We start from the raw sequence: 27,897 nt of genomic DNA, 5'->3' as shown, positions 1-27,897 counted from the left end.
CCACCGTACGGGCCTGTTTCCCTCGTTGTGTGTTCCCTTCTCGGCCACCGTATGGGCCTGTTCCCCCGCTGCGCCCCCTTTCGGCCACCGTCCCGCCTGCGCTCGCCAGTCAACCCTTCTCCGCCACCGTCCCTCACTGTGTCCGCCCCCCCACCCGGCCACCGTACCAAGCAGTCCTACTAACGTGGCTTCTCGGCCACCGTACCAGCTGGTGTGACCACCCCCCCCCCCCGGCCACCGTACTGGCCATGCCATTGGCGTGTTGTAGCAGGTGGTCCCGCAGGACGAGGGAGGTGTGAAGACCCTCGAAAGCCCGAGGAAGGGGCTTAGTGCGGCCCATGGACCCCCCAGCCTGGCCCCAGTCACCTGCAGGCCCTGCACCCCCGGGCTGAGGGCGAGGCAGGCCGCGGGGGCCTCAGCCCAGCGCCACCCCCGGAGCTGCTCCCACCCCCGCCCCACACACGAGCCTGGACGCCGCACAGCGAAATCCACCGGGTTTTGTTTTTAAACAGCTGTAAACTCAACAGAAGCCAACGAGCCCTCGGGGCAGCCCCAGCTTTGCATAGACGTGGACCTGCGTGGCCGGGGACCCGCCCAGGAGGAGGCTGCCGGGGGGGCACCACAAGGGCTGGCAAGGCACGGAGGAGGGCGAGGCAGGAGAAGCGGTGGGCCGCGGGGCCGGCTCCACCTCCAGTCACGGGGATGCTGTCCGGCCCCCACGCCCCTCTCCGCAAGGTCGGGGCGAGGAGACTGCCACGGCAATCCAAGCCGGTCGAGGAGGCGTCCTGGCCCCGCGCAGGAGGAGACGGGAGCTGTCAGTGGCTTCTTCCTGGACGGGCCGGGGGCTCCAGGAAGCAGCAGCGGAAGAAACGCTGGTGGGACGGGAGCGCCTGCCTCCTGCGGCGGGGCGGGGGCTGCTTCCTCCCCCGCGGGCGAGTCTGGGCTGTGCCGAGCCTGGCGCCCCCGTGCCAAGCCCCGCAGGGAGCCCGGGAGCAAGTGCAAGAAACGGAGTCGTGGGGACAGGAGCGAGCCGAGGCCCCGGGCTGTCCCCGGCACGCAGGTGCCTGCTTGACTGCACGCGCCGGCCCCCGCGGGCGCTCGTGACCAGCCCAGGCGTCCCCTGGCACGGCTACGGTGAGGCCAGGCAGCAGCGTCCGACCCCGTCATCGCAGCCACTCAGCTCCTGCCCCACAGCTCTGCCTCGGGGAAGCCGGTCACCTCTCCCACCTCGCTGACGGGCCGCCCGCCCTGTGTGAACGTGAGCTTGTACCGCAGTCGGATAGGGTCCTGGAAGAGAGAGAGGCTCATGCAGCAGTAGGTCCTGGAGTCTGTGCCCCTCTGCCCTTCTGCCAAGGCCAAGGGGCACCACCTCGACCCCAGCAAGCAGGAGCAGCGAACGTGGTGGGCCCATCAGAGAAGCCCTCAGCTCCCCCAGGGGTGCACGGAGAGCTGGCCTGGCTGCAGAGATGGTGGATGACCCCGTTCCCCACCCTCCGCCTCCTGAGTGTGACACAGCACCGTGCAGTCTCCCTCAGGGCTGGGCCAGCCCAAGGACCGCACCTAGGGCTGTCCCACATCCTAATGGCACAGCTCTCGTCCCTGATCCAGCGGGGACTGTGACTGCATGCGCAGGGACTCAGGCTCCCTGAGGCAGCCCCGGCTGCCGGGTTGTCCCTGCAGCATTGCCCCCCGCGTGCCTGACTGCTCGTTGTAGCTTCAGAGGCGGCACTGCCACTTACTTTGTTTGGGTTGGCTAGCAGCAGGACCTGGGAGATCACAGCTGGGGGGAGCAGAGGGTTGAAAGGCGGAAGCTCAGAACCCGAGGCTGGCTGTAACTTGATTCTCATCGCCTGCCACGAGAGAGGAAACAGGCTTGCTTCAATCACGGCTGGACAGTGCGGGGACCACTCCAAGATCGGCAGCTTGTCACAGACGCACTGGCCTGCTGCCTAGACACTGTCTGCTGGACTCTTGCACCTGGAGCAATGGGTGCATGCTGAGGGGTGCATGTCCCGAGCGGTCTGTGCAGGTCTCTGGAAAGCACCCTCGCTGTCTTGGTGAAGGAGAGCTACTCTTGTCTGTGGCAGCCCAAGGGGTCCTGCAGCCACATATGAGATCCTGGTACTAGGGCAGACATCTGCACTTGGTGTCCGGGGCAGATGCCTGGCAAGTGCCTAGGCCCAGTGGCACAGGGGAGCCAAAGCTACAGGAGCTCAGAGAAATGTGAGCGGGTCTGGTTGCCACACCCCTGCCAACAGCCAAGGCAGGTGCCCCACTACAGATGGCACAGCTTCAACCCAGGGCACTTCTGAACAGCCCAGCGTCACTTTTTGAGCCCACCTCTCACCTTGGGGACTGCCGCCTGGAACACGATGTCCTGAATTGGTTGAGCCGAGGTGCTCAGCAGGGAGAGCACCATCACAAGTACGTTCACCCGGCCGGGAGCGGGGTCTCGGGAGAAGTGGAGCATGGCCTTGAAGCCATTCTGGTCATACACAGTGATGGGGGGGATGGCACCTGTCAGAGAGAGCAATGCATGAGGCACAGGCCAGGCTGCACTGGCCACACAAATAAGAGCCAGCAGTACACCCTGACCTGCAGGAGGCCCACACGCTCCCCTAGCAACAGCACAGATCAGTGCAAACCACAACCACATCCATCTTTCACTCTGCCCTTGTGGCAGGCAGCAGGGAGCCCGGGCTGTCAGCTCAGTCACCAGCTATGCAAAGTGAGCTCAAGCCCTTCACTTACAATAGGGAAGTCAGAGCACGTGGAGGTGTGAATCTGTCCCTGTGGAGCTCCATGGAGCACTGCTGGCCTTGGCTTTGCCTCTCCCCTTTACCATGACATGCTGCTGCTGCCAGTGCTCTAGGAAGAGAGATACCACTGCCCTCTTTTACTCCCAGGCAGACACCAGGGAAGACAGCAGCTCATTGCCTTGCTAGTGCCTTGTACTGACTGGACCCAATGATCTTCCGAGGTCCCTTCTGCCCTTGCAATCTATGAATCAATCTATGAGAGCTGCTCACAGCATGAGAGGAGCTACTGCCAGCTGGGTTTGGAAGCCCATTGCAAAGTTAATGTACAAGAGGCATCCTGGCTAGTGAGCAGGGAGCCCAAGGCCATTTCAAGGGTGGGTTCCTTGCACTCAGGCTCAAGGGTGAATCTATACCTTCATGGGGAAGAGCAGCTGGGAAGGTGCAATGACTGCCGGGAGATTTCAAACACAAAGGTCACAAGGGGCTGCAGGGGCATCACCAGAACTGTGACCCCTCATTCCTGGGCTTGGAGTCTGTCAGCCGGAGGTGGGCAGGGAGCCAGGGACATGGGTATCACCCTGTCAGCTGTCACTGCCTTCCAGGCTGCTCCATGGCAAAACAGCTACTTGCTGGGGATTGGGGGGTGGGCTGCACTGAACAGGGCTGGGACACAGAAACCTTTGCTCTTACTTGGTTTAACTGAAGCTAAGGGGACAAAAAGGTTTGCCAGCGAAGAGTCCTGCAAAGCAGCAGCAGGTTTCAGCTCACAGGGGAGACTGGAGAACAAAACGTCTGCAGCAGAGCTACACGGAAGATCTGGCAGGGACGATTTCAGGGGTGATAAATTCCTGGAAGGAAAGGCATGCAGAATACTAACCACCCCTCCTGCGGGGTGGCCCTTCCCCCCAGCATCCCTCCAGTCTGCTCACGCCCCCCAGCCCTGCAGGGTGCAAAGAATCTGCTAGCAGACCCTTCAAGGGAGTCATTGTCAAGCCTGTGCCGATTTTACAGGACGCTGAAGGAACTGCTGCTTCAGCGCTCGTCAGCACTCTCTGTGGCAGATCCTGTTACAGTCCCTTCTGTCCTTACACTCTCCAGGCGATTTGCTTGGCCTGCCAATTGCTAGGTTTCCTCTGACAGCCCTGGAGAACGTTCCAGCAAGGTCTGCAGAAAGCCGTCCAAAGCGCTTTCAGAGTAGCAGAGTGCTAGAGAAAGCTCTGAGTTTAAACTCTACACGTGTCCAGCTCAGCAGCAGCTTGTTACTAATCCATCCAGCCACAAAGCTTCCACACTCCTGGAAAGCTTTGCAGAGAAAACCTGTGTTTGCAATTAAGCAAAGCTAGGGATAAACGTTGCGTCAGACTGCGAGTGATGGGGAATGGGTGCAGTGCCAAACCAGGGGCAGTTTGCCTTCACTTGCTTGCTACAATTAGGGAGTTCTACAAGGTCCCTCGTATCTCGCAGTCTTAACACAGGACTGCCTGTCTCCAAACAGACCTGAGCTGCATTCACGTGACTTACAACGGAAATGGCTTTGTCCCAGGCAGTGAAGACAGCTGCCCGGCCGTGCCACGAGGCGTGTTCTTCTCTGGAGAGCTGTCCTGCCAGCCATTCCCCAGCCCCGTGCCATGGTGGGTATCAGCATTCCCGGTTTGATTGTATCCGTTGTGCCCAGCCATCTGCAAAATAAGGAGCTTTAGGTTCCTGCAGAGCCGGCACCACAGAGCTAAATACTGCAGCAAAACACAGGGGCACGCACAAATCATGCCAAGGCTGTGTTTTTAAACGCAACTGAAACAGGGCAATTAGAGGTAATTTGGTGGCAAGTCTCCCTGGAGGAATTCACTGAACAGCTGGCGGCAGGGGCTGGCAGGCTGCAAAGGTGATCATCTCAGTACAAATGAGCCTGGCAAAAGCAGTGCTGTTCTCCGGCTGCAGCTGGGACAGAGATGAGTGCTAGTCCCTTCCCACCTGGCCAGCCAGGATCTCTGTGGCACAGCCGTCTGCCACAGAAACGGAGCTTCTTGAAGGACAGTCAAGTCCCTTTGCTGTCTGCAGTGCTAGGGTCTGGAATGTCTTGAAACACCTCCAACCCTAGCAGGCAGGAGCGCAGCTCTGGCAGATCCGGTTTCACCCTGTGGGGATCTGTGGTGTGTGCTCCAAACCAGTGCTTTTTCCCACCCCTTTGCCTGCAGGCCAGTATTCTGACATTTAATTCTCTGCCCCATTTTCCCCTCACCTTGCAGCCAGTGAGTGCTGGGACAGGCTGAGTCAAAAGGAGACCCAGAGACTCTGCCATGCTTTGCACCCCTGCGGGAGATACACAAGCTTGACCAGTGCAACCTTTTTCATTTGCAACCATAGTCATCTTTCATAGACCCCTTGACATAGCCTGTGGACCTCCAGGGGTCCATGGACCACAAGTTGAAAGCCACTGGGCTAGACAATCTGGGCATCGCTCACCTGTAAGGAGCTGAACTCAGGCGGTGGCTTCTGTATCACGGGGGAGTCACCGAGGCCTAGGGAAGCAGCAAAAGCAGAGACCAGTCAGCACAGGTGAGGCAGCCCAGGGGTCAAATAGCAGAGTCAGACCGTGACTCCGTGTTGTGAGGGAAAATGGGCTCCCTGATAACTCGGGACAACCCCCCACACATGGCTGCATCCACTCTTTCAGGACAGATGTGAAAGAGGAAGCCAGAGCCCACGCTAGACACCAAGACCTCACAGGAGCAGGGGCATTGCGCACAAACCTAGTGACATCAGCTCTTCTTCAAGCAAGCAGGTGGAGGTGGTGCTGCTGTGTCGGGAGGCAGCTTCCTCGTCTTCCCATGGGTCCGGGGGGAGCTGGGACGTGGCATCCAGCTCCGAGAAGTCTATAAGTGTGTAGCTCTTCACAGTGCCCTGTGGCGGCTGCACTACTGCAGGAACAGCAGGAAAGGTTAATGGCTGGCTTGGGGGGGGCCAGCCCAAGACCCCCAAGAGGTGAAGGGTCCCAGGGACGTTCGCGACAGGCATGGCAAAGGGGTTGAAGGTGGCAGAACCCCATGACTCCTCTTTTGTCCATAAACAGAACTGACATAGTTGGGCAGGCAGCCCCTCAGCAAGGCTGGGTCAGTGAGACAATAGTGCAAGCTGCCCTCTAGCGCGTCTGCCCCGGTCCTGCCCTGCACAAGGTGGGGTAAGCACCAGGCCTGTGCCCCCATGCTGGTTTCCTGACTTACAGGGATCAGGGATAGTTCCCATTTCCGCTGCTTTTTCTGGAGGACTCCAAGAAGGCAGCACACAGAAATCCCACCATGCTGGAAGGACGACACCTGAAAGCTCAATGGCTGTTGGCAAACCTCAGTTCTCTGGACAGACTAGCCAAAATCCCTTCTCCTCCCCACAGCTCAGCCTTCACCTCCTCAGCTTTGGAGCTGCCATCCTTTCTCTACAGCTCCAGCCGCTGCAGAGCCAGCCAGCGCAGCCTTTCTAGGAATGTGGGAATTTCTAATCTAAAAAATAACGTTTTTCACATCAGAAAGAAGCAAAAAAGGTGCCAAATCCACCTTTTTTCCCTTGCAGTTTCCTTCTCAGTCAATACACAGAGCCCTAAGATAACCACCTACGCCTACACCTTTAGCACAGAGGAAGGAGGAGGCATAAGAGATAGTTCCTGCGCCCTCAGTGCTCTGCATCCCAACAACCTCCCTGCCACCAAGCGCGGGCAGGGCTCGCTGACTGGCATGGTGGGGGGAGTTCATGCTTGTCTGCGATCTTTAGCGTGCTCTCTGCATTCAGTGTCGGCCGCACGCCCATCAGAGCCCCACTCAGATGCCATAGGGGGAAGAAGGTTTCACTGCAGCTGTCAGTGGACCCTGGAGGATTCTTTACCTGTGGCATCGGCCCTGCTGTCCTGGTCGTGGCCAAGTACAGTCTGCTTGTAGGAGCCAAGTGCTTGCGTGAGTTGGTCGTTGGCCTGGAGAATCTCAGCTGTGGAACAGAAGACACAAACCTGGCTGCTCCAGCAGGAAGGCCAGCAGCATACCACCTTCCACACGGATCATGAATGTGCTGGAGCCCATGCCTGCAAACCTGCCAGCCACAGGGCAAGGCCCAGCCAGTCACCCCAGCTGCTGTTGCCGTGGCTGAGCACAGAGGCTGTCATTAGGCAGATCCTGTCTCAGACTGACCTGTGTTTACCCAGCTGAGACGCTGTGATTTTGCACAATGCCCAGAGACAGGAAAGCAAATGCAGCTAAAACCCCAGGTCCAAGCCCTCGCCCAGCATTCCCTTCCCAGGTGCCTGAGAGCTTGGAGAGGCAGCACAGGGCTGAGCCGTGCTGGGACACTCCTCTGCATGTGCTCTGCATGAAGGGTGTTTGTACTTGAAAGCTTGCAAAGAATTTTTCCAACTATTTGAGCTGGTCTAATAAAAGCTATCACATCCACCCAAAGAACCTTATCTGCCTGTGTCCTTAGACCAATATGGCTACAACCTACACCCCTGGAGGAGGGGCAGCTTTCAGCAGGAGAAGCGCAGCTGCTGCAGGGCCGGCCCGTGCGAACGACTGTCGGAGCGATACTGTACAGGCAAGCGCTGTGGCTGCACAGCCGCATCTAGCACAGGCAGCGCCAACCTTTTTGGCAGGCTGTCACAAATTGCGTCTTCCCCCCCTTCCAATCCCCTTCCCCTGCCTGATGTGCTGCTCTGCTTTTTGCTTCCTTCCCTGTCTGTGCCATGCTGCCTGTAATCTGCCACGTGCCCCATGCCACAGGTTAGCAATTCCATGCAAACTGTTGTGACCAACGCAGGATGATAAAGGACCTCACAAGGCTGTGCCATAAGACCCTGCCCTGAAGCTGAGCCAAGGGCACTTAGACCAGGGGTCTGTCCATCCCGTTTTTAAAAACCTCCTGTGAAGGAGCCTCTCCAGGGAGCCTGTCCCAGCCTGTCACCACCTCACAGTTGAGCAGTTTTCCTGGCAACAGTCTAAACCTCCTTTGCTGCATATTAAGCTATTTCATTTTGTCCTTCCTCCAGCACAGGGAGAACAATTGATCACTGTTGGTTTTACAACAACCTTTTACATAATGGAACACTGCAGCCACAGCCCCCCCGCCACACACACTCCTGTTTCCTCGTCTAAGGAAAACCCAATTCCTCCCCTTTCCTCATCAGTCGCGCAGTATGACCCACTTATCATTCCTGATGCTCCAGCGTGTTCGGAGTTTTAAAGGGTGCTGCCAGAGCTGGACAGCATCCAGTGGGAGCCTCAGCAGGACTGAATACAGGGAAGAACTGTCTTGTGCCCCACGTGCAAGTCTCCTGGGAACGCACCCGGAGTGAGACAGGCCTTTCCGGTAGCAACACCGCACCGTTGGCTCATATTGAGTGCAGGAGCCACGGTAAGCCCCAGATCTCTGTGCTATGGCAACCTAGCCAGTACCCGCCATTTCATACTTGACTTCTCTGCTCTTGGTGAGCACTTCACACTTGTCTCTGCTGAGTTTCTTTCTCTTGATTTTAGATCCTCCCTCCAGGTTAGAATCAGAGTCATAGAAAAGGAGGATTGGAAGGGACATCAGGAGGTCGCATCGAATCCAACCCCCTGCTCCAAGCAAGACCAGCCCCAACTCCATCATCCCAGCCAAGGCTTTGTTTACCTGGGTCTTAACAACTTCCAAGGATGGAGACTCCACCACCTGCCAAGGCTGTCAGGATAATTTTGAATTCTCATCCTGTCCTTCCAAGTACTTGCAAACCTACCCCACCCCTAACACTGCTGTCCTGTGGCTGCACAAACACAGACTCCATGGGCCCCGACCGAGCTGCCAGGGGCAGGACACTGGCTCTATGCTCTTGCTTCAGGGTCTCTGCTTGTTTGGGCAGGCCTCAAAACACGTGTTCACGCTGGTCTTCAAGGTTATCGTGGCAATCACAAGGCCCAGAAACACTGTGTTTAGACACGAAGAGAGAGACTGGACCACAGTCCTGTAGGAAGGGCTGAGTCCCACAGCAGTGGAAGGCTGGCACTGTAGTTGCTCCCTGACAGGGAGCGAGGTGGGAGGCAAGGGGGGCAGGGGTGTGCCAGGGAAAGCGGATCTCCCCACAGGCTAGAACTCAGCAGGACGCCCCATGCACCAGCCTCGTGGCCCAGAGCTGTCCTGGCCGGAGGGAACCAGACGTCCTCGAGTGACTAAGGACCCTACTGAGCATTAGCTGTGTGCTCCAGACAGAAAAACCAGACTGCACCAGAGAAACCTTGTGACAAGGCTGCTGAGCCTGACCTGGATGCGAGAGCCTGGGAGGTCTGCCACTGGTGACACTGCCCCTGCCTCTACCCTGGGGTAGTGCTAGCTGCCACTCTCCTGCAAAGGGCAGGAAAGGATGCTGAAGAATGTCTGTACTGCAGAAGGAAGGCCCCAGAGAGATGCAAGTCCATGCTACCTCAGGCCTGCTTATATCTCTGGATAGGCATTTGCTGGGTCTCGGGCCATTGTTTTTTGTCATGTGTCCCTTTAAACTGCTGCTTTTGTTGTTAATATCTGCTTAGATCTGAGCCCAAGGAAAGTGCCGGGTGCAGGGACTGGCAGGTATGGGCACACTGCAGAGACGCGGGGCAGGTGGTCCATCTGGGGACCGTAGAGACCCACTGTGCAGACACAAGGGCCCCTGCTCGTCCCATCTAGGGGCACCATCCCAGGGACAGGGATGCACCACTGGGCAGTCTCCTGACTGGAGAGCAGGAGGGGGAGCCCAGGGGCAGGAGGGGGCTGGCATCACGCTCTGTTGAACTTTACCCAAAGCCTCATCATTGTCCACAGTCTCGCTGGCCAGGCGAAAGAGCAGAGGCCGGAGCTTCTCACAGTGTTCAGACAGGTCCTGTGGAAGAAAACACAGGCCATCAGGTGCTGGCCTAGCCTGGCCCAGCCTCAGATCACCGCACGCAACCCCTGCAGCCGCAAACGCAAACTCTGTGGAAAGGAGAGGCAAGTCATTGCCACCTGCACCAGGCCAGCTCTGTTGGTGCTGGGCCATGAGCTGCAAGGACAGGGACTGGGGGAAGGGGCTTCCCACCCCACCACCCCCAGCCCTCCAATGGGGTCCTGCAGCATAGAACTGTGTGCAGCCACCAACAGGCATGACAAGGAATCAGGCATAGGAGGGCTTATCTGAGTACTCAGCACACAGCACGCTCACGGGCACTGACCACTGCCAAGAGAAGCAAGCGTACACTTTGCAGCTGTCTGCAGGAGAGCTCAGAGGCCTGTCAGCTGGGAGCGCACCTGATCCATCTCGCACAGCCGGACTGGAGGAAACCCCCACGTGGCAGGACCCCCCAGCATGCAGGGGCCATTCTCCAGCTGCCCACAATGCTCTGGTGTAGGCTCAAGCTGACAGACAGATGCCACGGGCAGCTCCAGCCCCAGCCATGCTCAGTCACTGGTTCTAAGCACCCCAGGAGCCAGGGCAGGAGCAGCAGCAGCAGCTCACCTGCAGCCTCCCCAGGTCGGGTGCAGAGAGCTCTCGCCGCCGGTATCGCACCAGCAGCTCCTCCAGAAGCTGGATGCTCTTGCGGACATCATCAAGGGTGTTCAACCGCTTGGACACCTTGGCTGATTTCTCCTGTTCCTGTGGTATGAGGCACGATAAAGCAGGGTGGGAAAAGGTGCCTGGCTGAGCCAGTGCCCTGGCTATGCCAACTGGGATGTGCTCAGTGCACTACTCCTCAGCCAGCACTTCCCCCGGGGCTTCATAGGAGAGAAAACCAAAGGGAAACACTAGGCCTGTGCGAGTCGGCAGCTATTCGATCTGAATTCGGATCCGGCCGCTTCGGATGGCCGTGATCCGATCCAGAGCTCCGGACCGGGTTCCCGCTTCGGTCCGGCCAAAGAGGCTCCAAAGCTTTGGAGCTGCCTTGGAGATCTGGCCATAGGGTATAATGGGGGATCAATGAAATATCTATAACTTCGTTGTTTTTTGTCTGATTTGGATGAAACTTGCAGGGATGGTAGCCTCTGCTGAGAGCATGAAACCTACCAAGATTCAAGAATATCAGTGCAGGGGTTGGGGGGAACTGCACCTCAAGCTGCTGACAGGCAAAACTCATGACATAGCTGACCCTGTGGGTGCTAAAGGCGCAGCGGGGTGAAAACTGCAGGGATGGCGGCCCCTGCTGCGGCCACAACACCTGCCAGCTGTCACGGAGATCGGTGCAGGGGGGTCTGGGGCCCTGCACCCCTCGCTGCTCACAGGCAAAACTTGTGACATGGGTGCTTGTGCAACTGTCTGTCTTGGGGCAGTTGGTTGTCTGTATTGATTCTTTCTTCTCCTTAGCTTGTGGCTTTGTAGGTGTTCATCATTGCTCGTTAACTCGTTAACACCTACAAAACCACAAGGAGAGGAAAGAATCAATACAATCAACTGCTCTGAGACAGACAGTTGCACAAGCACCCATGGCACAAGTTTTGCCAGTCAGCAGTGAGGGGTGCAGGGCCCCAGAGCCCACCTACACCGATCGCCTCCACAGCTGGCAGGTGTCACAGCAGGGGCCACCACCCCTGCAGCTGTCACCCCGCTGCGCCTTTACACACGCAGGGTCACCCAAGGCACCAGTTTTGCCTGTCAGCAGCTTGAGGGGTAGTTCCCCCCAAACCCCTGCACTTATCTCCTTGACACCTGGCAGGCTTTGTGGCCTCAGCAGAGGCTACCACCCCTGCAAGTTTCATCCAAATCAGAAAAAAACCAACAAAGTTACAGGTATTTCTTTGATTCCCCATTATACCCTATGGCCGGATCTCCGAGGCGGCTCCGAAGCTTTTCCGAAGCAGTTTGGAAGCTCCAAACCACTTTGGAAAGCCCAACAAAGCCAGCGCTTCGATCCGGCCATGCTGCTTTGGATGCCGAAGCATCCAAAGTTTCTCTGGATCTGAAGCATGGTCCGAAGCTTCACACAGCCATAGGAAACACTATCAAATATAACCATATGCGCAGCCTGTGAGGGACACGAACCTGCCAAGAGCCAGCCCGGAGCACATAGCAGGGGTTAACTGATGCTGTGGGGCACACGAGGTTCACGTCAGCCACTATGCAGGGTGACAGACCATGAGATCCCCCCATGGGGCCCAGCCTAGCCCAGTAAGGAGCCTGGCTGCTCCGCCAGTGGAGAGGTTCATCCTCCCGCTGCCCCATCACACCCCAGGAGCTGGTGGGATTTTGCTCAAACATCACCCACAAAGTAAACACCCTCTCCAGCCAGTGCTAAGACCAGGCAGGTGCTTGTCAGCTCAAAGGGGAAACCCAAGCAAAAGCCTGGGACATCACAGCAGGTCTGCTGGCACCTGTCCTGAAAGCAACACAGCTCAGTGCTCTGGGCAGTGCAGCTGTCACTCCTGGCACCCTTGGCAGGGAAAGTTTACTACCGAAATGTTATTGATACCAGGTCTCCTTCCGAGGAGCGGCTCAGCAGTTCCCGCCTCCTGGACGTACGTGCTGCCTCCTGTTCTGCTGGGGCAGACTTCCCTGCCAGGCTCCCAGTCCTCCCCTGGTTTCTTTCCCTCCAGGCCCCAGTGCAGCAGCAGCAGCAGCAGTGATGATACAGATGGTGCATCAAAGGAAGCTGCCTCTCCTCCTCAGCCTGTCTCTCCTCCCCACCTGCCAAGAGCACAGCTCCCCTGGTGCGGGCAGGCAGCTGTTAGCCTCTCCCACTGCCTACCTCTTTAATCATGCTCTTGATCAGCCTGTTGGCAGCCTGCAGGTCCTCGGGGTGGCTGCTCTTCAGAAGTCTGGCTAAGAGCTGTTGAGCAGAAACCGTTAAAGAACAGCATGAGCAACAGCCCCCGGGTGCTACGCTACAGCCACTCAGCTCATACACGTGGATGTGTAAAGCTGCCACAGCTGGCGAGAGCCCCACAACACATGGGCTCTGTCTCTCTGCCTGGTCAGGATCCTGTGATGGCCTTGCACCGGTCACAGCAAGGGCAAACTGCCGGCAGCAGGAACTACTACGGGCCTGACCACCCGCTGTCAGAGCCAGTCTGTCTGTCTGTCTGTGTGTCAGTCTCCCCTTCTTGCTCTCCTATTCCAACTTGGATACATGATTAAATGGGGACAGAGACACTGCTCCTACAAACCTCAAAACAGCTCCAGCAAGAGGAAATAAGAGAGCCCCACCAGCACAGCCAGCAGTCTGGGGGTCGGTGCTTGGTGTGGGGGAGAATGGCAGAGCAGAGACTTCCACGAATTCCCAACCCCGGGCTCTCACAAGCAGGCTCTGCCTGTCCACCTCCTTCACCCACCCGAGATTTACCTTGGACTTCTCTTCATCAACATCAAAAATGGAATTTTTAGGTCGCGGTGATGGAGGGGGTAAGATTTTGTCTTCCAGCAGTTTGGGGTCTTGTTTTACGAGCCCTGAAACAAGTAACAAAGAGAATGACATTATAATGGCTTCCAAAAACTAGGGCTATTTAGCCTGGAGAAGAGAAGATGGGGGGATTTGGTAACAGTCTTCAAACACCTGCAGGATGACTGAAGAGAGGATGGAGATGGACTTTTTCTCTGTGGCTGTCAGGGATAGATGGGACTAGGAGTAATGGGAAATTTAGGTTGGAGATGAGAAGAAACTTCCTGACTATGAAGGTGGTCAAGCATTGGAACAGGCAGCTAGAGAAGTTGCAGATTCTCCAAGCTTGGAAGTTTTCAAGAGTAGTCGATACGCTGGAGGGTAGGGCTAGGATTCACTGTGACCTAGACAAATTGGAGGACTGGGCTAAAAGAAATCTCACGAGGTTCAACAGGGACAAATGCAAAGTCCTGCCCTCAGGACAGAGCAATCCCCTGCACTGGGACAGGCTAGGGGCTGACTGCGACTGGCTGGGCAGCAGCTCTGCAGAAAAGGACCTGGGGGGACAGGGGACAAGAAGCTGGACAGGAGCCAGCAGTGTGCCCATGTTGCCAAGAAAGCTAACAGCATCCTGGGCTGCATCAGTAGGAGCGTCCCCTCTGTTCAGCACTGGGGAGGCCACATCTGGAGTCCTGTGTCCAGTTTTGGGCCCCCCCACTGCAGAAAGGGTGTGGACACATTGGAGAGAGACCAGTGGAAGGCAACAAAAATGGTTTGGGGGGCTGGGGGACAGGACTGGTGCGGAGAGGCTGAGGGAACTGGGCTGATTTAGTCTGCAGAAGAGAAGACCGAGGAGGGGGGATTGAATAGCAGCCTTCACCTCCCTGCAGGGGGGTTGCAAAGAGGATGGAGCTGGGCTGTTCTCAGTGGGGGCAGATGACAGGACAAGGAGCAATGGGCTCACGTTGCAGCAAGGAAAGTTTAAGTTGGATATTAGGAAGAATTTTCTCACTAGGAGGATAGTAAAACACTGGAAGAGGTCACCCAGAGAGGTGGTGGAGTTCTCCATGCTTGGAGGTTTTGAAGACCTGGGTAGACAAAGCCTTAACTGGGATGATGTACTTGGGGCTGGTCCTGCTTTGAGCAGGGGGTAGGACTAGATGCGACTTCCTGAGGTCCCTTCAACCCTCATTTTCTATGATTCTGTAACCCCCACCTCTTCACACGTGATGGGCTGAACCCACTGGCACCGTAATGTTCCTGTTACAACTGCCAAGCATGCTTGTTGCTGGATCAGCGGGCCAACAAGGAGGCAAATACTTGTGCATAGGTGAGACCATGCAGGCAACAAGCTTCCTGTAGTAGGACTCTGGGGCAGAGGTACACAGCTTGGGCAGACACCAGCAGCTGAAGGCCCTAAACCCCGCTGCCTTCCAGGGGAAGACAGGCACCCAAGTCCCTTGTGCTGTCTGCACACGTGCTCCCAGCAAGCACCTCCCCAGATCTCTAGGTGCCCCCAGACTGTTACAGATCTAGCGCTTCACCCTCGTTCCCCGCACACTGAGACCGCTATGGGAACAGCTGAATCACGCTGGAAAGGCTTTCAAGTCACTAGTCAGCTCTCTGTGGTTTGAAGCCACGTGACTTTGAAGGGGGAAAAAGGAAACTGAAATAACAGAACTCGACCTTGTTTCTTCAGCATCTGATAAGCATCCCGGATTTTAACTTCCTGAGGAAACCAAACCGTCCAACTGAACATTATTTCTATGACTCTTGATTTGACCTTTTCTGATGACCAGCTTCCAAAATACTAGAAACAAAAAGGAAAGTGGTTACAACCAAAGGGCTTTGGCTTCAGCCCCAGAACATTCAGGCACAGAGCTGGTGTTGGTAACAGGTTCCCGATGCATTATTTATGGTGCTGCTAGTTACAAAACCTACAATCGATGAAAGCATTTGTAGTGATGTGTTCAATTAAAGACTCTCTTATTAAACGTATAGTAAATAATATACCCCAAGAAATAGTGAGGGTGCTGTCTGACCAGCTCCGAGCAGGGAAGACAAAAGCCGAAGGAGAAGTCCCCTTCATTTGTTTTGCTTTTAATTACACTGAAAACAGTTTCCTGCTTGTACTTAAACATTCCCTGACTTGTTTCCAACCCAAACAGTACAGCCAGATCCAGGAGTGGAAAAGACTGAACACTGAGCAGAAAGAGAAGCAAAAGGAGGGGGGAGGGTAGTGTATTCTTCAGGGCTCACTCCCACGCTTTCTAGACTCTCCTAGAGGCTCTTTCATGATCATAAATCTTTTACAGCCCCCTCCAGCTCCTTGTCCTTCCCCAGGTGCTGGTGCAAATTCAGAGGCTCTTGCCTGGGCTTCTGGGGTGTTCCCAGAAAGCTGGCAGCCAAGAGCCCAGCACTATGAAGCACAAGCTGAATAGAAACAAGAAGAGTCTCCAGCATTTCTAGGGGCCCCAACATGTCCCAGTGGAGCTGTGAGTAGGGAGAAAGAAAGAGCCAGAGACACCAGGCAAGCAGGAAGAGGCAGAGTACAACCCACCATGGGCACATCTGCAGGGCGAAGGCAGCACCCCCCAACCAGGCTTTGCATGAGCGAGTTCCAGACCCTGAAGCACGAGAGTTGTGTTTGCACAGCCCTGAGGAGAGCAAATACTCCTAGGTGTGAACAGGGGACTGCTTCTGGTTATGTGAGCTCCAGATGCTACTAGCCCAGGCAGTGCTACTGCATGCTGCGAATACCTGGTGTTTAGTGACACTTCCTGCAAGGGGCTCTGGCCCAAGAGCCGGGTGCTTTCCCCACACTGGACACCTCACATGGGCTAACCCAGCAGCTCAGAGGGGTTGCACTTCTTCCTCAGCTCTGTGCACTCCCCTTCGATTTCCAAAATGACGTCGCAGTGATTCCACTCCCGGCACGCGCTGTCCCAGCGAGGCACTGCAGAACCGTCCTACTCGGTGCCCACGTGCAATCAGCACGAACGTCACCTTCCTATGTGAATTCTTGAGGATGCTCGGCTGGCTGGGTCGAGGCTGCGGCTCACCTACCTTTGGGGACAGCACTTTGATCAGCTCGTTCAGGAATCGGAATTTTGCCACTTCGCTGTGAAACCTTTCCCCGCAGTTGTTCACACACGTCTCCAGCACCTGCAGAGAAATGAATTAAGCCACACCACCAGCAGCAAAGCCCCACGCCTGTGCAAAACTGACCAGACGTTCCTCCAGGCTGGGCCAGCAGGACACATTTCTAGGAACCTATTGGCAACCCGGACACATGTAAAAGATACTCAAGATGTTACTGATGGGCTATGTGTGTCATTTTTACCCGTCGTTCATTCATTTTCACCCTTTTAAAAGCAGCGAGCATGAGCGAACAGACAGCACTTCAGAGAGGAAAGCCCAGCCAAGGAGGAGCGCCAGAACATGGCAGACCATGACTGTCGCTTGCAAACCCCAGACCCGTCCCCGCAGTGACAGAGCAGCAAAGCGAGGTGATATGAACTGGCTCTTCCCCTCCAGGAAACAGTTGCAGGCACAGCAGGCTGTGGTGCAGCCAGCAAGCTCCACTCCAGGGGTGCCCATGGCCTTGTCTACGCTAGGTGCCAGGCATCCTGCCAGCAGACGGAGAAGCCACCATAGTATATTCACATCCACATACTTGTACTACAGCAGCTCGTCAGCAGAGCGTTCCTGGAGACGGCAGCGGCAGACAGTACAGGTGTGTCTACACAGTCCTTCTGCCAGCTACCAGGGGTTGGCAGACCCCTTCTTGCTCTCAGGAAGGCCACGGAGCAGCCTTGAAGCCAACGGCCTCACAGGTCCGAATTCTACTGGGAGGCTACGTGGGCAGAGCTGGCCTAGGGTCAGAGGAGCCCCGGGTGCAGCAGGCCAGGACCAGCAGAGCCGGTGGGCAGCAGGGACTGATCAGGCCATCCTATAGGGGCTCCTGTCTGACGTGAGGGGGAAGATGGGATCCTGGAGACCGCGCGATGCTGTGAACGCATGAGAGAGCCTGACCCTGAAGCAGGAACACGGAGCTGGAGTTTACAGAAGCACAGGACTCATGGGAGGGGGGTGCAGGTAGGGAGACAGGGCCCGGCAGAGCGGTGGGCTGGAAATGCAGAGCGCGCAGCCTGGGACTGAGCTGTCTGAGGGAGAGCTGCGTGGGAGGCCGGCGCGGTGGTTACTCCCACAGTAGCACTCTCCAAAGCTTCTCCATTACAATCACGTGCACCAGGAACGAGTGAAAGGGGACAGTTCTTTTGTTTTTTATTTTATTTTTTTTAAAGTGCTAGACACAAAGTGTGCCCTGAGAAGGGCATTTCCAGCTCCCCTCTGCCCATGTGAGTGTGGGGATAAAGCACTTACTGTTAAGGCATGAAGAGCTTCCATCTCCTGCGGCGACTGTATCTTATGGGCAAGCAGTCGTGGTGCAAGGGACGGGCTGGGGAGCAACAGAAACAAGTCAGGGAGTGCGTGGCCTCTCCCGAAAGCAAACACTGCTGCTTCTACGGTGGAGAGAAGGGCATCTACCAGGCTCCCCAGTGCGGCCCTCCCTCTGGCTCAGTGCTGGGTTGGGGTCTACCCCCTCAAGAGGTGAGGGAGGGAAGCAGGCAGGCAGCAGCTTCCCAGGTGGGAATGATTACAGTTCCTCATGGTCGTGCCTGCCGGAGAGCATGGGCAGCACAGGGCCATCACCCTGGGAGGACCACGGCATGCTGTCTCCTGAGCTGCCAAAAGACAGGTCCGGTGCTGGGGCCGTGCACTCCACACCTCCAGCAGGACAACTGGTCATTAAGGAATAGGACCTGCTGCCCGAACGCATGCCTCTGCCCAGGAGAAGCCCAGGATCTGCGGCACTGGCCGGCCCTCCTGCTCGATCAGCTCCTCCAGTGGGGACTGCAGCCCCTCAGGCCACACCAGGAATGAGGGGCACTCGTGTCTGTGCAGAACAGCCCCTAAGAAACCTGCACCCGCTCGGCACAGGGGTGTGAAGGACCGGAAGGCTGGACGTGCCCCTGCTGCTGGTTCTGACCAGTTATCAGAGCAAGGCCGCCCCCTCCCACCACAGCGCCTGAGTCACTGCTCTGAGCCCTCCCGCTACAACAGGATGATTTGCAGATTACTTTTCCCCTCTGTGATGAGATAATCTCGGCGCCAGATGCAGCGCAGAGCTCAGAGCGAATGCAAAGAGCTCTGCTGCCTCACTCACCCTTCTGGGTCGGTGTTCACCTGGTCGCAGAACCGCTGGATGCATTCCCAGTTCTCCTCAGGGATGCTTGGGTCCGTGGCTTTATCTGACATGGAAGAGAAGAGGGGCAAAGGCCACCTCGGGGTGAGGTGCGTGCAACAGAGGAGCTTCCAACACGCTCGCCCCAGGGTCACACCTCCAGCCTCTGCACTCGCTCCCACCCTCAGCACCTACTTCAAGACCTCGCACGAAACAGGCGGAGCTGGAAGGCTTGGAGCAAACGGGAAAAACCTGGTTACTGTAATAGGTGTCCGGACAGGCAGGACTGAGCCTGCGCTCTTACCCGCTCGGAGAGGGGTAGGAATCGCGGCAGGCTTGAAAGACAGTCGCTGGGCTTCGACTGCAACAAGGGAATGTAGGTTGGGCCTAGGTGGTCATTTAGCACCGGGGACAGAGGCCTTGGATTGTCCTTCGTGGGAAGCATTTTAGCCCAGGTTCAACAATCATTAGTCTGGGGTGAGTTAGATGCTGCCTTGAGGCCCTTCCAGCCCTAACATCCTATGACTCTGTAACGAGAGGCTGCTTGTAGCAGACGACGCTGGAGCGATTAAACTCTGACAGCCCTGCTGTCCAGGGCCAGTCCATGCTGCGTCTGGCAGTGCCGTGCTGATCCCTACCAGCTAGCTCACGGCGCAGACGGGGCCCGGCCACAGCGGGCGTACCCCCAGAAGAGGGGAAGAGCTTTCTGCGGCTCCCGAGGCCCCTCTGCTGCCTTGTCCAGCCTTGGAGCGGCTCGCAGGACACAGGCCCAGCGCTGCCCTGAGCTGTCTGGGCTCAGCAGCTGCAACCCCACAAGGCACCAGGCTGCAGGCTGGGAGCTACGGCGACGCCGTGTCTCCCCAGACATTTGCCAGAAAGAGTCGTGCAGCCCGGAGCAGCAGAGGCCAGCCCTGCAGGGGCCAGGTCCCCGGGGTGAGCAACGTTCCCAGGCCGAGCAAAGCCTCACGTGCAAACGGACGGGGTTTCTCCACGAGGCGCTCACTTGTGACACTCACTTCTGATCCTTGCAAAACGCAAAGGAAGTCTCTGGGCGCCGGCGGCCAGAGCCCCGCAGATCTGGGCCATCATGAGAAAGCCCCGTTTCCCCTCACCGGGGCTGTGCTTCTCCAAGCCCTCGACGCAGCCGCCGCGGGGCTGCAGACACGCGAGCGTTGGGGTGCGGAGGCATGAAGCCCCAGAGCTTCCTCTGCCGGCGGCACCCACCCGCGGTCGCGGGGAAACCGAGCCTCTTCCCCAGCTCGGCCGGCGGGTGAACGCCATGCAGCGAGGTGACGGGGGCACCGTCCCCCTCCCGGCTGCTGAGCACCGCCCGCCAGCGCCCCTCCGCACGCGCTCCCGCCGCCACTCACTGAGCCAGAGCTGCAGCGCCGCCGGGGCCGGGGCCGGGATCGGGGCCTGGGCCATGGATCCGCTCCGCTCCGCGCCGCGCCGGGCCGGGCCGGGCCGGGCGCTGCATGCAGAGCCGCTGACGCAGCCGGCCCGCTCCGCCCCCGCCCCGCCCCGGCTAGCACGGCTCCCGCGGGGGGACGTGCCTCCTGCCGCCTGCCCTGCCCGCGCCGCGCTCCCCCGGCCCGGCCGCGAGGGGAAGGACCAGGAGCAATGGGCTCCAGCGGCAGCAAGGGACGTTTAAGTTGGCTGGCAGGAGAAACTTTCCCTAGGAGGGCGGCAGGTTACCCGCGGAGGTGTTTAAGCCCCGGCTGGGACGACGGAGCCAGGGCTGGTCCTGCTCGGAGCAGGGGTCGGACTCCCGAGCCCCCTGCCCGCCCTCGTCCTCTGTCCTAAGCAAGCAGCTGCGCCTTCCCCGGAGCTGGCAGGGAGAAGAGGGCTGCTCCCCCTAACGCACTTCATTCGCGAGCAGCCCCAGCTCTCGCACGTGCACGTTTAACCACGATGGGTCGATGGTGCACACGGGACTTCAAGCAGCACCGCTGCCTCTTCACTTCCCTTCACCCGAGACCCGCCGCCTGGCGCCCCGCGGCCAGTGTGGTCTCTGGCTTCAGGGACGCCTGTTTGGGAGGAAAGCCAAGCAAGGCTCTGGCCAGCTCTGGACACCACCCCACCTGGACACCACCCCACGCCCACTGCACTCAAAGCATCGAGAGCTGAGAAGGCCACAGTGAATTACGTACGGACTTTATTCACAGGGAAGAGCTGCACGGGCACATCACATTTAAACATACGCGTGCAAGAGTGTGTGCTTTCCTCTGCAGCACTACAGGAGGGAAGGGGGCAGGACTCACTGCAAAGAAAAGACCCACCCGATACAATTTCAGCTAAGAATGAAAGTAAGCTTTGGACAAAGAGAAAAAAAGTACCAGGGCCATGAGAAAAGGAACTGGGCACTGCCGGAGGGTGAGCTTTGGTGCTGGGCGTTTGTGCCCTCACGTCACCCACAAAGTAAGGATAGTGGAAAGCACAAGCTTCTCTCCTGCACCAGCTGCCACTGACATAGGTGTGCCAAGCCAGACGTGCATGGCTGAAAGGACACAGCCTGCTCCTGTGACACCTCTTCCCCAACAGCTTTGGTGGGAGCCACTCAGCCGTGGCTGTTTGGTCCAAAATGCACTTCCCCTCCGAAGAGCTCGGGGGACAGTCGGCGGCCGTCAGAAGTATACGTTCAGCCTCTGCTGTCCCCGGCTGGATCAAAACGCTGCGCTGAGGAAGGTCTCGTTATCCGCAGCACCCAGACAGCAGCTGGCTCCTACAAGGTGAGCACACTGCAGTGGACCCTGCTGCCCTCGTGTCCGAGCTGCCACCTCAGAAGACACACGTGGGTCCACAAGTGTCCCGCTGAGCAATTCAGCCAGTTTGTCGGTGCACACTTAGGGCTAAGAAGAACATGCGGAGCCCTGAGCAGCCACTGCTGCCTGCCCGGAGGGGCCATGCCCTCTGGCAGCTTCTTGCTAGCTGGACAGCACCTTCCGTATCCGTTCACACGCCTCTTGGGGGCCCAGGGAGACCATCATCTCTGCAATGCTCGGCCCTTGCTGAAAACACACAGAAGAGTCACTGGGCTGGTGTTTCACACGGGTACAAGCTGGTGCCTCGTGCCACACCGGAGACAGCCGAGCGACCAGCTGCCAGACTGCTGCTAGAGTCAACACAACATTACTAGCAATAAAAGCAGAAGTTCCCCTTCTGGTTTCTGAAGAAAAATCCCCCTCGTTACTCCAAGCTGAACCCCAGGGAGCTACACCTGGAAAGGAACCAGCTTTGTTTGGTGCCTGCTTAGGACAGAGGAAGAACCAGGACACGCACAAACCCTGTGGCTGCCAACACCCGGGTACCTGAGCCAGCTGCGTTTCTAACCAGTGTCCTGACTGCCAGGAGATACTCTGGTAGTTCTCGCTTCTCTCTCACTTCCCCGTCACCTTCATGTCATCAAATTTAAAACCCCGATGGCAGCATCCTCAGGACCCAGGGGTAGGGGCTGTTTGGGGATGGGAAGGTCCCAGCCCCAGATAGCTTTTACCTGCTGTCCACTGAGGGCCAAGCGGAGGATTTTCATCATGGTGCTGTATTTGATCCCCTTGATCCTCTCCTGCAGGCCTTTCAAGTCTCGGCTCAAGCGCTCGGTGGTGAGAGCGGTGGCTTGCCCTTCCACCAGCCTGAGGGAGAGAGGTCCCATCAGCCGGGGGACACAGGGTGTGGGCAGGAGTCTCCCCAAAGGGGACTGTTGCATACAAGCCAAGTGCTGGAAGGGCTAGGATCTGAACAGGTAGTTACACAGGTCAATGCCAGGAGGGCTTGGCAGAGCGAGGGGAAGGAGGTCTTCACCCACGGTAGCACATGGTGGTGCGGATCATGGCTGAAACGCAGTGGGATGAGCGGATATCAGACACACAACACAAGGGAGCCAGCACAGAGCAGCAGCTGGAGGGACCGTCCCCTGATGTCTGCACAGGAAGGACTGGGGAGCAGTGGGAGGAAACACCAGCAGCAAAAGGATGGGCCCCTTGCAGGGACAGATCTCCAGAGGGGCAGGGCCTTGGACAAGCACCAGATTCACACTGAAACATGCGGCTCGTTACACTGGTGTCCTGACCACATCACGGCCTTGCTGTTTGCCAGCAGAACAGTCTGGCACCTACCTACACAAGCCTTCCTGGTTTCTCTACTGGAGATGCTACCTCGGGTGACACGGGGCCGGGGGGCTGCAGGACAGCAGAACTAGCCATGGGCTGGGTGCTACAGAGGCACGGAACAGAGACGGTCCCTGCTTGCAGGTGTCAGGAAGGTCTCTTGATTAACAAACTCTTGCAGCTTCTCACAGCACACTCATGACAGCATGGTTCAATGTGCACTTCTCTTCTCCCTGCCCCGGCAACATCAGCGCAGTCACCAGGCAGCTACCCCGGGGAGGGAGCCACTCACCCGAGAACCAGCCTCCCTATCTCATCCACTTCTGCTGACAAGGCTTGCAGCTGCTCTCGGGGCACAGAGGGCCTCACCCACAAGTAGGAGTAGCTGGGCGACACCAGGCTCTTCAGGAGGCTTATGCGGCCCTGGGAGACAGAATGGAGGGTGCTGTCAGGGAGAGGGAGAGAAAGAGAGCCTCTGCTCGTCCCTGGGTTTCACAGGCAGTGCCACAGTCTCCATACTCGTCACCTCACACTTGGTGTCCATGCAGGGAGCATGAAGCACTGGGCAGGGTCTTATACCCACGCTGGGCTGGTGCAGAGGAGGGTGCAAAGTACAGGGCAGGCTGGGCCTGACTCACACTGCCTCAGGGACAGCCCTGCAGGGAGCTGGCAGGCTGACTCAGTCGGGCCCCTGGATGTGGCTCACCACATTCATTTGTTGGCTCAGTGGAGAAACGGAGGCAGGAAATCACATGAGCAACGCGTGATCACTGTCACAGCAAAACTTCATGCTCCCAGCAGCCGGGGCGCCTCTGCCTCCACGAAGGAGCTGGCGTCATTCGAGAGAACATGCAGCAGCACCCGAGCCTGGCAGAGCTGCCACAGGACACAAGTGAAACAGGGGCCCCAACAAGCCACAGGGCTCACTGCTGTGTCAGCACCACCCCCGCGCCAGCCCTTGCTTTGCCGCTTCCTCTTCCAGCTGGGCTCTGGATTCAGAAACCTGCTGATTTTCCTTTCTCCAGTTAGTCCCAAACACGCAGCCCTCCCCCACGCTGCCCAGCCAACGAAACCCGGAGATAAAGAAGTGCCCAGGGCGTGGGCCCCTCTGTTGAGCCCACCACCTGATGCTTGTCAACCCAATGTGCTTATTCTGCAGGGGACCAGGGACACCGGGCACATTCACACCTGCAGCTCAGGCGCACGCGGTCCCACCATGTTCTGGATACAAGTGCTGGGGGTGGCAATGCCTGCCTTTCGCTGCTTGCAGCTGAATGGCAGCAAACCAAGAGCTTTGGAGCACAAGGCACAGCAGCCCAGCCAAGTCACAGAGCCCTGCCCTCCCACCTGCCATTCCTCCCCCTACAGAGGCTTGTCATACTTTCCACAGCAGCAGGACACGCTCCACATAGTCCTTCTCTAGAACCTGTCTGTCCACGAGCTGTTCCCCATAAGCCTGCTCCACCAGGGCCTGCAGCTCTTCCACCACCTTGGGTCGTAGCCTCTCATTCTCAATGCGCCGGACCAGGTGAGTCCTGCGGAGAAGACAGGACCCTTGGTTACGCTCAAATGACTGGCAACACTCGCCCCACACTTGCAATAAAATCTGTGGAGTCCCTTGGAACGTGGATGTGGCAGTGAGAAGAAACAGCAAACAGCAAAGCAGCACCCCAGGAGAAGCAGCCTTGGTGGGACGCATGGTGCTTCAAAGAGAAACCTTTAAAAAGCTGTGGTTAACAAAGCAGATTTTCACACAGACTTCTCATTCAGCAGTAGCAACACAGCCTCAAGGTCCTCAGGCCACGCTCGCTGCTCTAGCCCTGTCCAAACATCCAACACATGAACGCTGCTGTGGTTTAGACTGATGCAATCTTGAACAGGCTGGTTTCATGCCTCCTCAACGGGCAACCCCTTCTCTGCCAGGTGAACCTCAGGGCTGTGTTAGATCAGGGGAGTGTGGACGGGGCACGTGTTAGTTTCATAGTTGGTCGGGTCGGAAGGGACCTGGGCAGATCATCAAGTCTGACCCCCTGCCCTGGGCAGAAATGAATGCTGGGATCAAATGACCCCTTAAGCCTCCATGGGGTCTGACAGGCAGGATGCTGGCAGGGGCTGCTGGAACCCTCTCTGAGCAGGGGAGAAGCAGGAAGCTCATAGGACCACAGCAAGGAGACCACACCTGGAGAAGCGGGCTAAACAAGAAGGCAGGTGAAGTCCTTGGGCGGGGGGAGAACTGCAGAGGAACAAGGTCGTGGTTGTAAAGGCACTGCCGAGCTGCCCACCTGTTGAACTCCAGGAGCTTGTCCAGGTCCAGCAGGGCGGAGTGGGTTGTTATCCGGCCCACATTGAACTCCGAGATCAACTGCTCCAGTGTCCGCCCCCCCTGGTTACCTGCAAAATGACCCAATGGGGGGGGTTATGTGCAAGGTGCCTCTGACAGAGAACGGGCATCACTGCTACTCATCGCTAGCCTTGAGCCAGGAACAAGGGTTGCCCTGCAGCCAGCAGCATGTTGGAGGGAAATCATCTCCAGGGCCCACTGCTCTGTGCCGAGACGGCCAGGAACTCAGTCAACTAGGCAGCAGACTCCATTTCAATGGCACCAAAACCCAGACCCCATCACCACTCTAATCCATCATCCATCCCCACTAGAGGAGGCTTCAGAACAGGTAGCAGCACTTTACCTGCAAAGGCCCTTTCAGGCCAGCTGATGAGATCCCCTGCCCTGACTTCCTCCAAACAGAGCTGGGAGCTCTTTAGCATTACCAGACCAGATCCTTTCCAGGCAAGTAACCAGCCCGAGGCAGCCCCCACTGCCCAGACAGAGCCCAGTCTGCACCTGATACCTGTAAACCCAGAGCCGCAGGTGGTTATAATGTCCAGCAGTGCTTCTGGCAAGTAGCCGTCTTGAGCAAAACGTTCCACGAAGATGTCACCCTGCCGTTTGGACAGCTTGGTGCCGTCTCTGTTCAGGAGCAGCGGGAGATGGGCGAACTGGGGGGGGTCCCAGCCAAAGGCTCTGTAGAGAAGGAGGTGCTTGGACGTCGAAGTCAGCCACTCTGTCCCACGCAGGACGTGGCTGATTTCCATGTGATGGTCATCCACCACATTCGCCAGGTGGTAGGTGGGGAAGCCATCCCCCTTTAGGATCACCGGGTCCCCTTCGATGCTGGCCACTTCGTGTCTGGTCCACCCATAAACCAGGTCATTAAAGGGCTCCACATCTCCCTCCAGTCGGAAGCGGATCACCCACTCGGAGCCTTGCGACAGCTTCTCAGCTACTTGTTTAGCGGTCAGGTGTCGGCACCTGTTGTCGTACCTGGGACAGGATGGCAGCGGTCTGAGGTCAGTACGCCGGGCAAGAGGCCCCTTTCCTCATGAACCTCATATAGATTTCAGCTCTAGCTTGGACCCCAAGTTCTAACCTTGACTCTTTCAATCATTTGTTCTGTGGCCTCGGTCAAATCACTTTACCTCTGTATTTCAATCCCCTGATACACTAATGGAAGATAACGCTTATCTACATCCCTGTCTCGTGAAGGGCTGGGAAGCTGCATCACTCAACATCTGCACTGCTCTTCAGAGAAAGAGCATGGCATGTAAACAGCAAGAGCTGCCATTCAGGCTGGGGACCTGCACTTCCCCTTCAATAACGAGACGCACTGGGAGCTAACAAGTGACTGCAATGTTAGTGACCTAAAGTTTGGCATCTGGAGTCACAAGCTTCCAGACTTCATCACGAGTTCTGCAAATACACAGCCTAGGAGACAAGCACCCCCAGGTCACGGCGAAAGCTCCCTACCGTGGCACCTGCCGACTGCGCAGCGCTTCCTTTTTCAGCAGCTCCAGGCGCTGGGGAGTGCAAAAGCAGCGGTAAGCTGCTCCCTTCTCCACAAGGACGTCACAGGCTTTCGTGTACAGCTCAAGCCTGCGAGACTGCTGGTAGGGCCCAGCGGGGCCACCTCGCCGCGGGCTCTCATCAGGCGGGATACCTGGAACGCCAGAGGAAATGGGATTCAACAAGTAAAATCTGGAACACGAAAGCGTTAAACGGGTGCAGAGAGCCACGGCTCTCGGGCAGCGGATAACCGTCCACCCCCAGCACAGGATCTACAGCGCGATCGAGAGCATTACGGCGTCGCCTCTTTCAGATCTGCCGTTCCCAGCAGCCGAGATGGGCGCGCACTGACGGGCGCTTTAGCAGACCTGATGCATCTCTGCTGGCCGAGCGCAGCGCACGGAGGCGGCCACAGGACGCTCCCACCTTTCTTAGTCCGTCACAGTAACGACCTTCCACTAAATACCACGGAGACTTCAGAGCTTGTCATTTTATCGACCGCCGGGCTTTTACGTGACGGCAAGAGCGCTCTTTGCGACACGTCTCGGCGGGCAAGCGAAACGCGCGGAGCTGGAAGTTACCTGCCCACTCCAGCATGTCTTCGATCCCTTCCGCGGCCCCGGGCACCACTCGGCTCTGATCCGTATCCTCCAGTCTCAAGATAAAGCTCCCTCCGTGTTTTTTGGCAAAAATATAGTTGTACAACGCCGTGCGGAGGCCGCCCAAGTGCAGAAAGCCTGGGGCGTGGGGCAGAAAGCAGAGGAGTCGGGAGAGGAGGAGGCTGGACACGCACCTGGCCGAGGTCGTCAGCCCCCCACGCTCTTCCCTGCCCAGGGCAGGGGTCGGACTCGGCGACCTGCCGAGACCCCTCCTGACCCCAACATCTACGAATGAAAGACCTGCGAATGGGGGCAGCGATGGCCACGCTACCGCTGAGGGGGCTTAAAAGCATCGGCCGCTCGCCCTTGGTCACCCTGGGAGCGGTGAGGAACCAGCTCGCCCTGGGGCCCTGCAAGCGCTGCCCGCACTGGGCGCGGAAGGCCTCCACGCTGGTTTCCGCCCGCTTCCCCGACGTGGGGCCGGGCCCGGGGTCAGCTCAAGGCCGCGCGGGAGGAAGCCGCCTTCGACCGGCTCCCGGACGGACAGACGGACAAGGCCAGTCGCCGCCCTCCTTTCCGAGACGCCGCCTGCGCAAGCCCCGCCCGAGCGGCGGCCTCGGACCCGCATCCCTGCCCCGGCCTCGTGCCCCAGGAACTGCCCCGCACCCCGGGGAGCTCCTGCTTCCCTGCAGCGGCCCGCCCGCCCGTCCCAAGCGTGCGGGGGAGCGGGGCAGGCGCTAGCGATGCAGCGGGCGGAGAGGGGCCTTGGCTACCTGTGGGGCTGGGCCCGAAGCGCACCCGCGAGCACATGGCGGGGCACGTGGGGAGCGCTCCTTCCGCCCTCCCCAACAGCCAATCGACGGCACGCAGGGGCGGGCTCTCCTGGCGCCGGGGGGCCGCACAGGGGCCACGAGCCAGGGGGCAGCGCCCACGTGCTGAACGCGGAAGTCCCCAGCTCTGACTGAGCGGACGCGAAGTACGGGAGCCGGCGGGGGCCAATCCGAGCGCAGCGGGCGGGGCAC

General features: G+C 58.0%; 2 protein-coding genes across 3 annotated transcripts; both read right to left on the bottom strand.

Annotated features, from left to right (window-relative positions):
* Window positions 1–481: 481 nt before the first annotated feature.
* On the bottom strand, window positions 482–19,817 carry GGA2 (golgi associated, gamma adaptin ear containing, ARF binding protein 2). Of its 2 annotated transcripts, none has more exons than XM_059716513.1 (17): window positions 19,706–19,817; window positions 18,318–18,402; window positions 17,474–17,549; window positions 16,154–16,252; window positions 14,774–14,897; window positions 13,052–13,155; window positions 12,458–12,538; window positions 10,237–10,374; window positions 9,543–9,624; window positions 6,633–6,731; window positions 5,510–5,677; window positions 5,223–5,278; window positions 4,281–4,438; window positions 3,450–3,607; window positions 2,348–2,517; window positions 1,740–1,850; window positions 482–1,287 (listed from the first exon to the last, which is right to left on the bottom strand). In XM_059716513.1, the coding sequence occupies exons 1-17, from the start codon at window positions 19,758–19,760 to the stop codon at window positions 1,177–1,179; spliced, it is 1,875 nt and encodes a 624-aa protein (XP_059572496.1). In that variant the 5' UTR covers window positions 19,761–19,817; the 3' UTR covers window positions 482–1,176. The 2 variants fall into 2 exon arrangements, with proteins under 2 accessions (XP_059572496.1, XP_059572495.1); XM_059716512.1 differs by lacking the exon at window positions 19,706–19,817 and adding an exon at window positions 19,352–19,436.
* A 656-nt stretch (window positions 19,818–20,473) lies between these two features.
* Window positions 20,474–27,856, bottom strand: EARS2 (glutamyl-tRNA synthetase 2, mitochondrial). The gene is made up of 9 exons (XM_006268419.4): window positions 27,649–27,856; window positions 26,858–27,013; window positions 26,241–26,430; window positions 25,285–25,757; window positions 24,721–24,829; window positions 23,820–23,973; window positions 22,731–22,861; window positions 21,829–21,964; window positions 20,474–21,343 (listed from the first exon to the last, which is right to left on the bottom strand). Exons 1-9 carry the CDS (start codon window positions 27,683–27,685, stop codon window positions 21,260–21,262), a joined length of 1,470 nt encoding a protein of 489 aa, XP_006268481.1. The 5' UTR covers window positions 27,686–27,856; the 3' UTR covers window positions 20,474–21,259.
* Window positions 27,857–27,897: the final 41 nt, after the last annotated feature.

The sequence above is a fragment of the Alligator mississippiensis genome, chromosome 13, assembly GCF_030867095.1.
Source record: "Alligator mississippiensis isolate rAllMis1 chromosome 13, rAllMis1, whole genome shotgun sequence".
Classification (NCBI taxonomy): domain Eukaryota; kingdom Metazoa; phylum Chordata; order Crocodylia; family Alligatoridae; genus Alligator; species Alligator mississippiensis.
The sequence above is the reverse complement of the archived record's forward strand: the minus strand, read 5'-3'. Positions and strand labels throughout refer to the sequence as shown.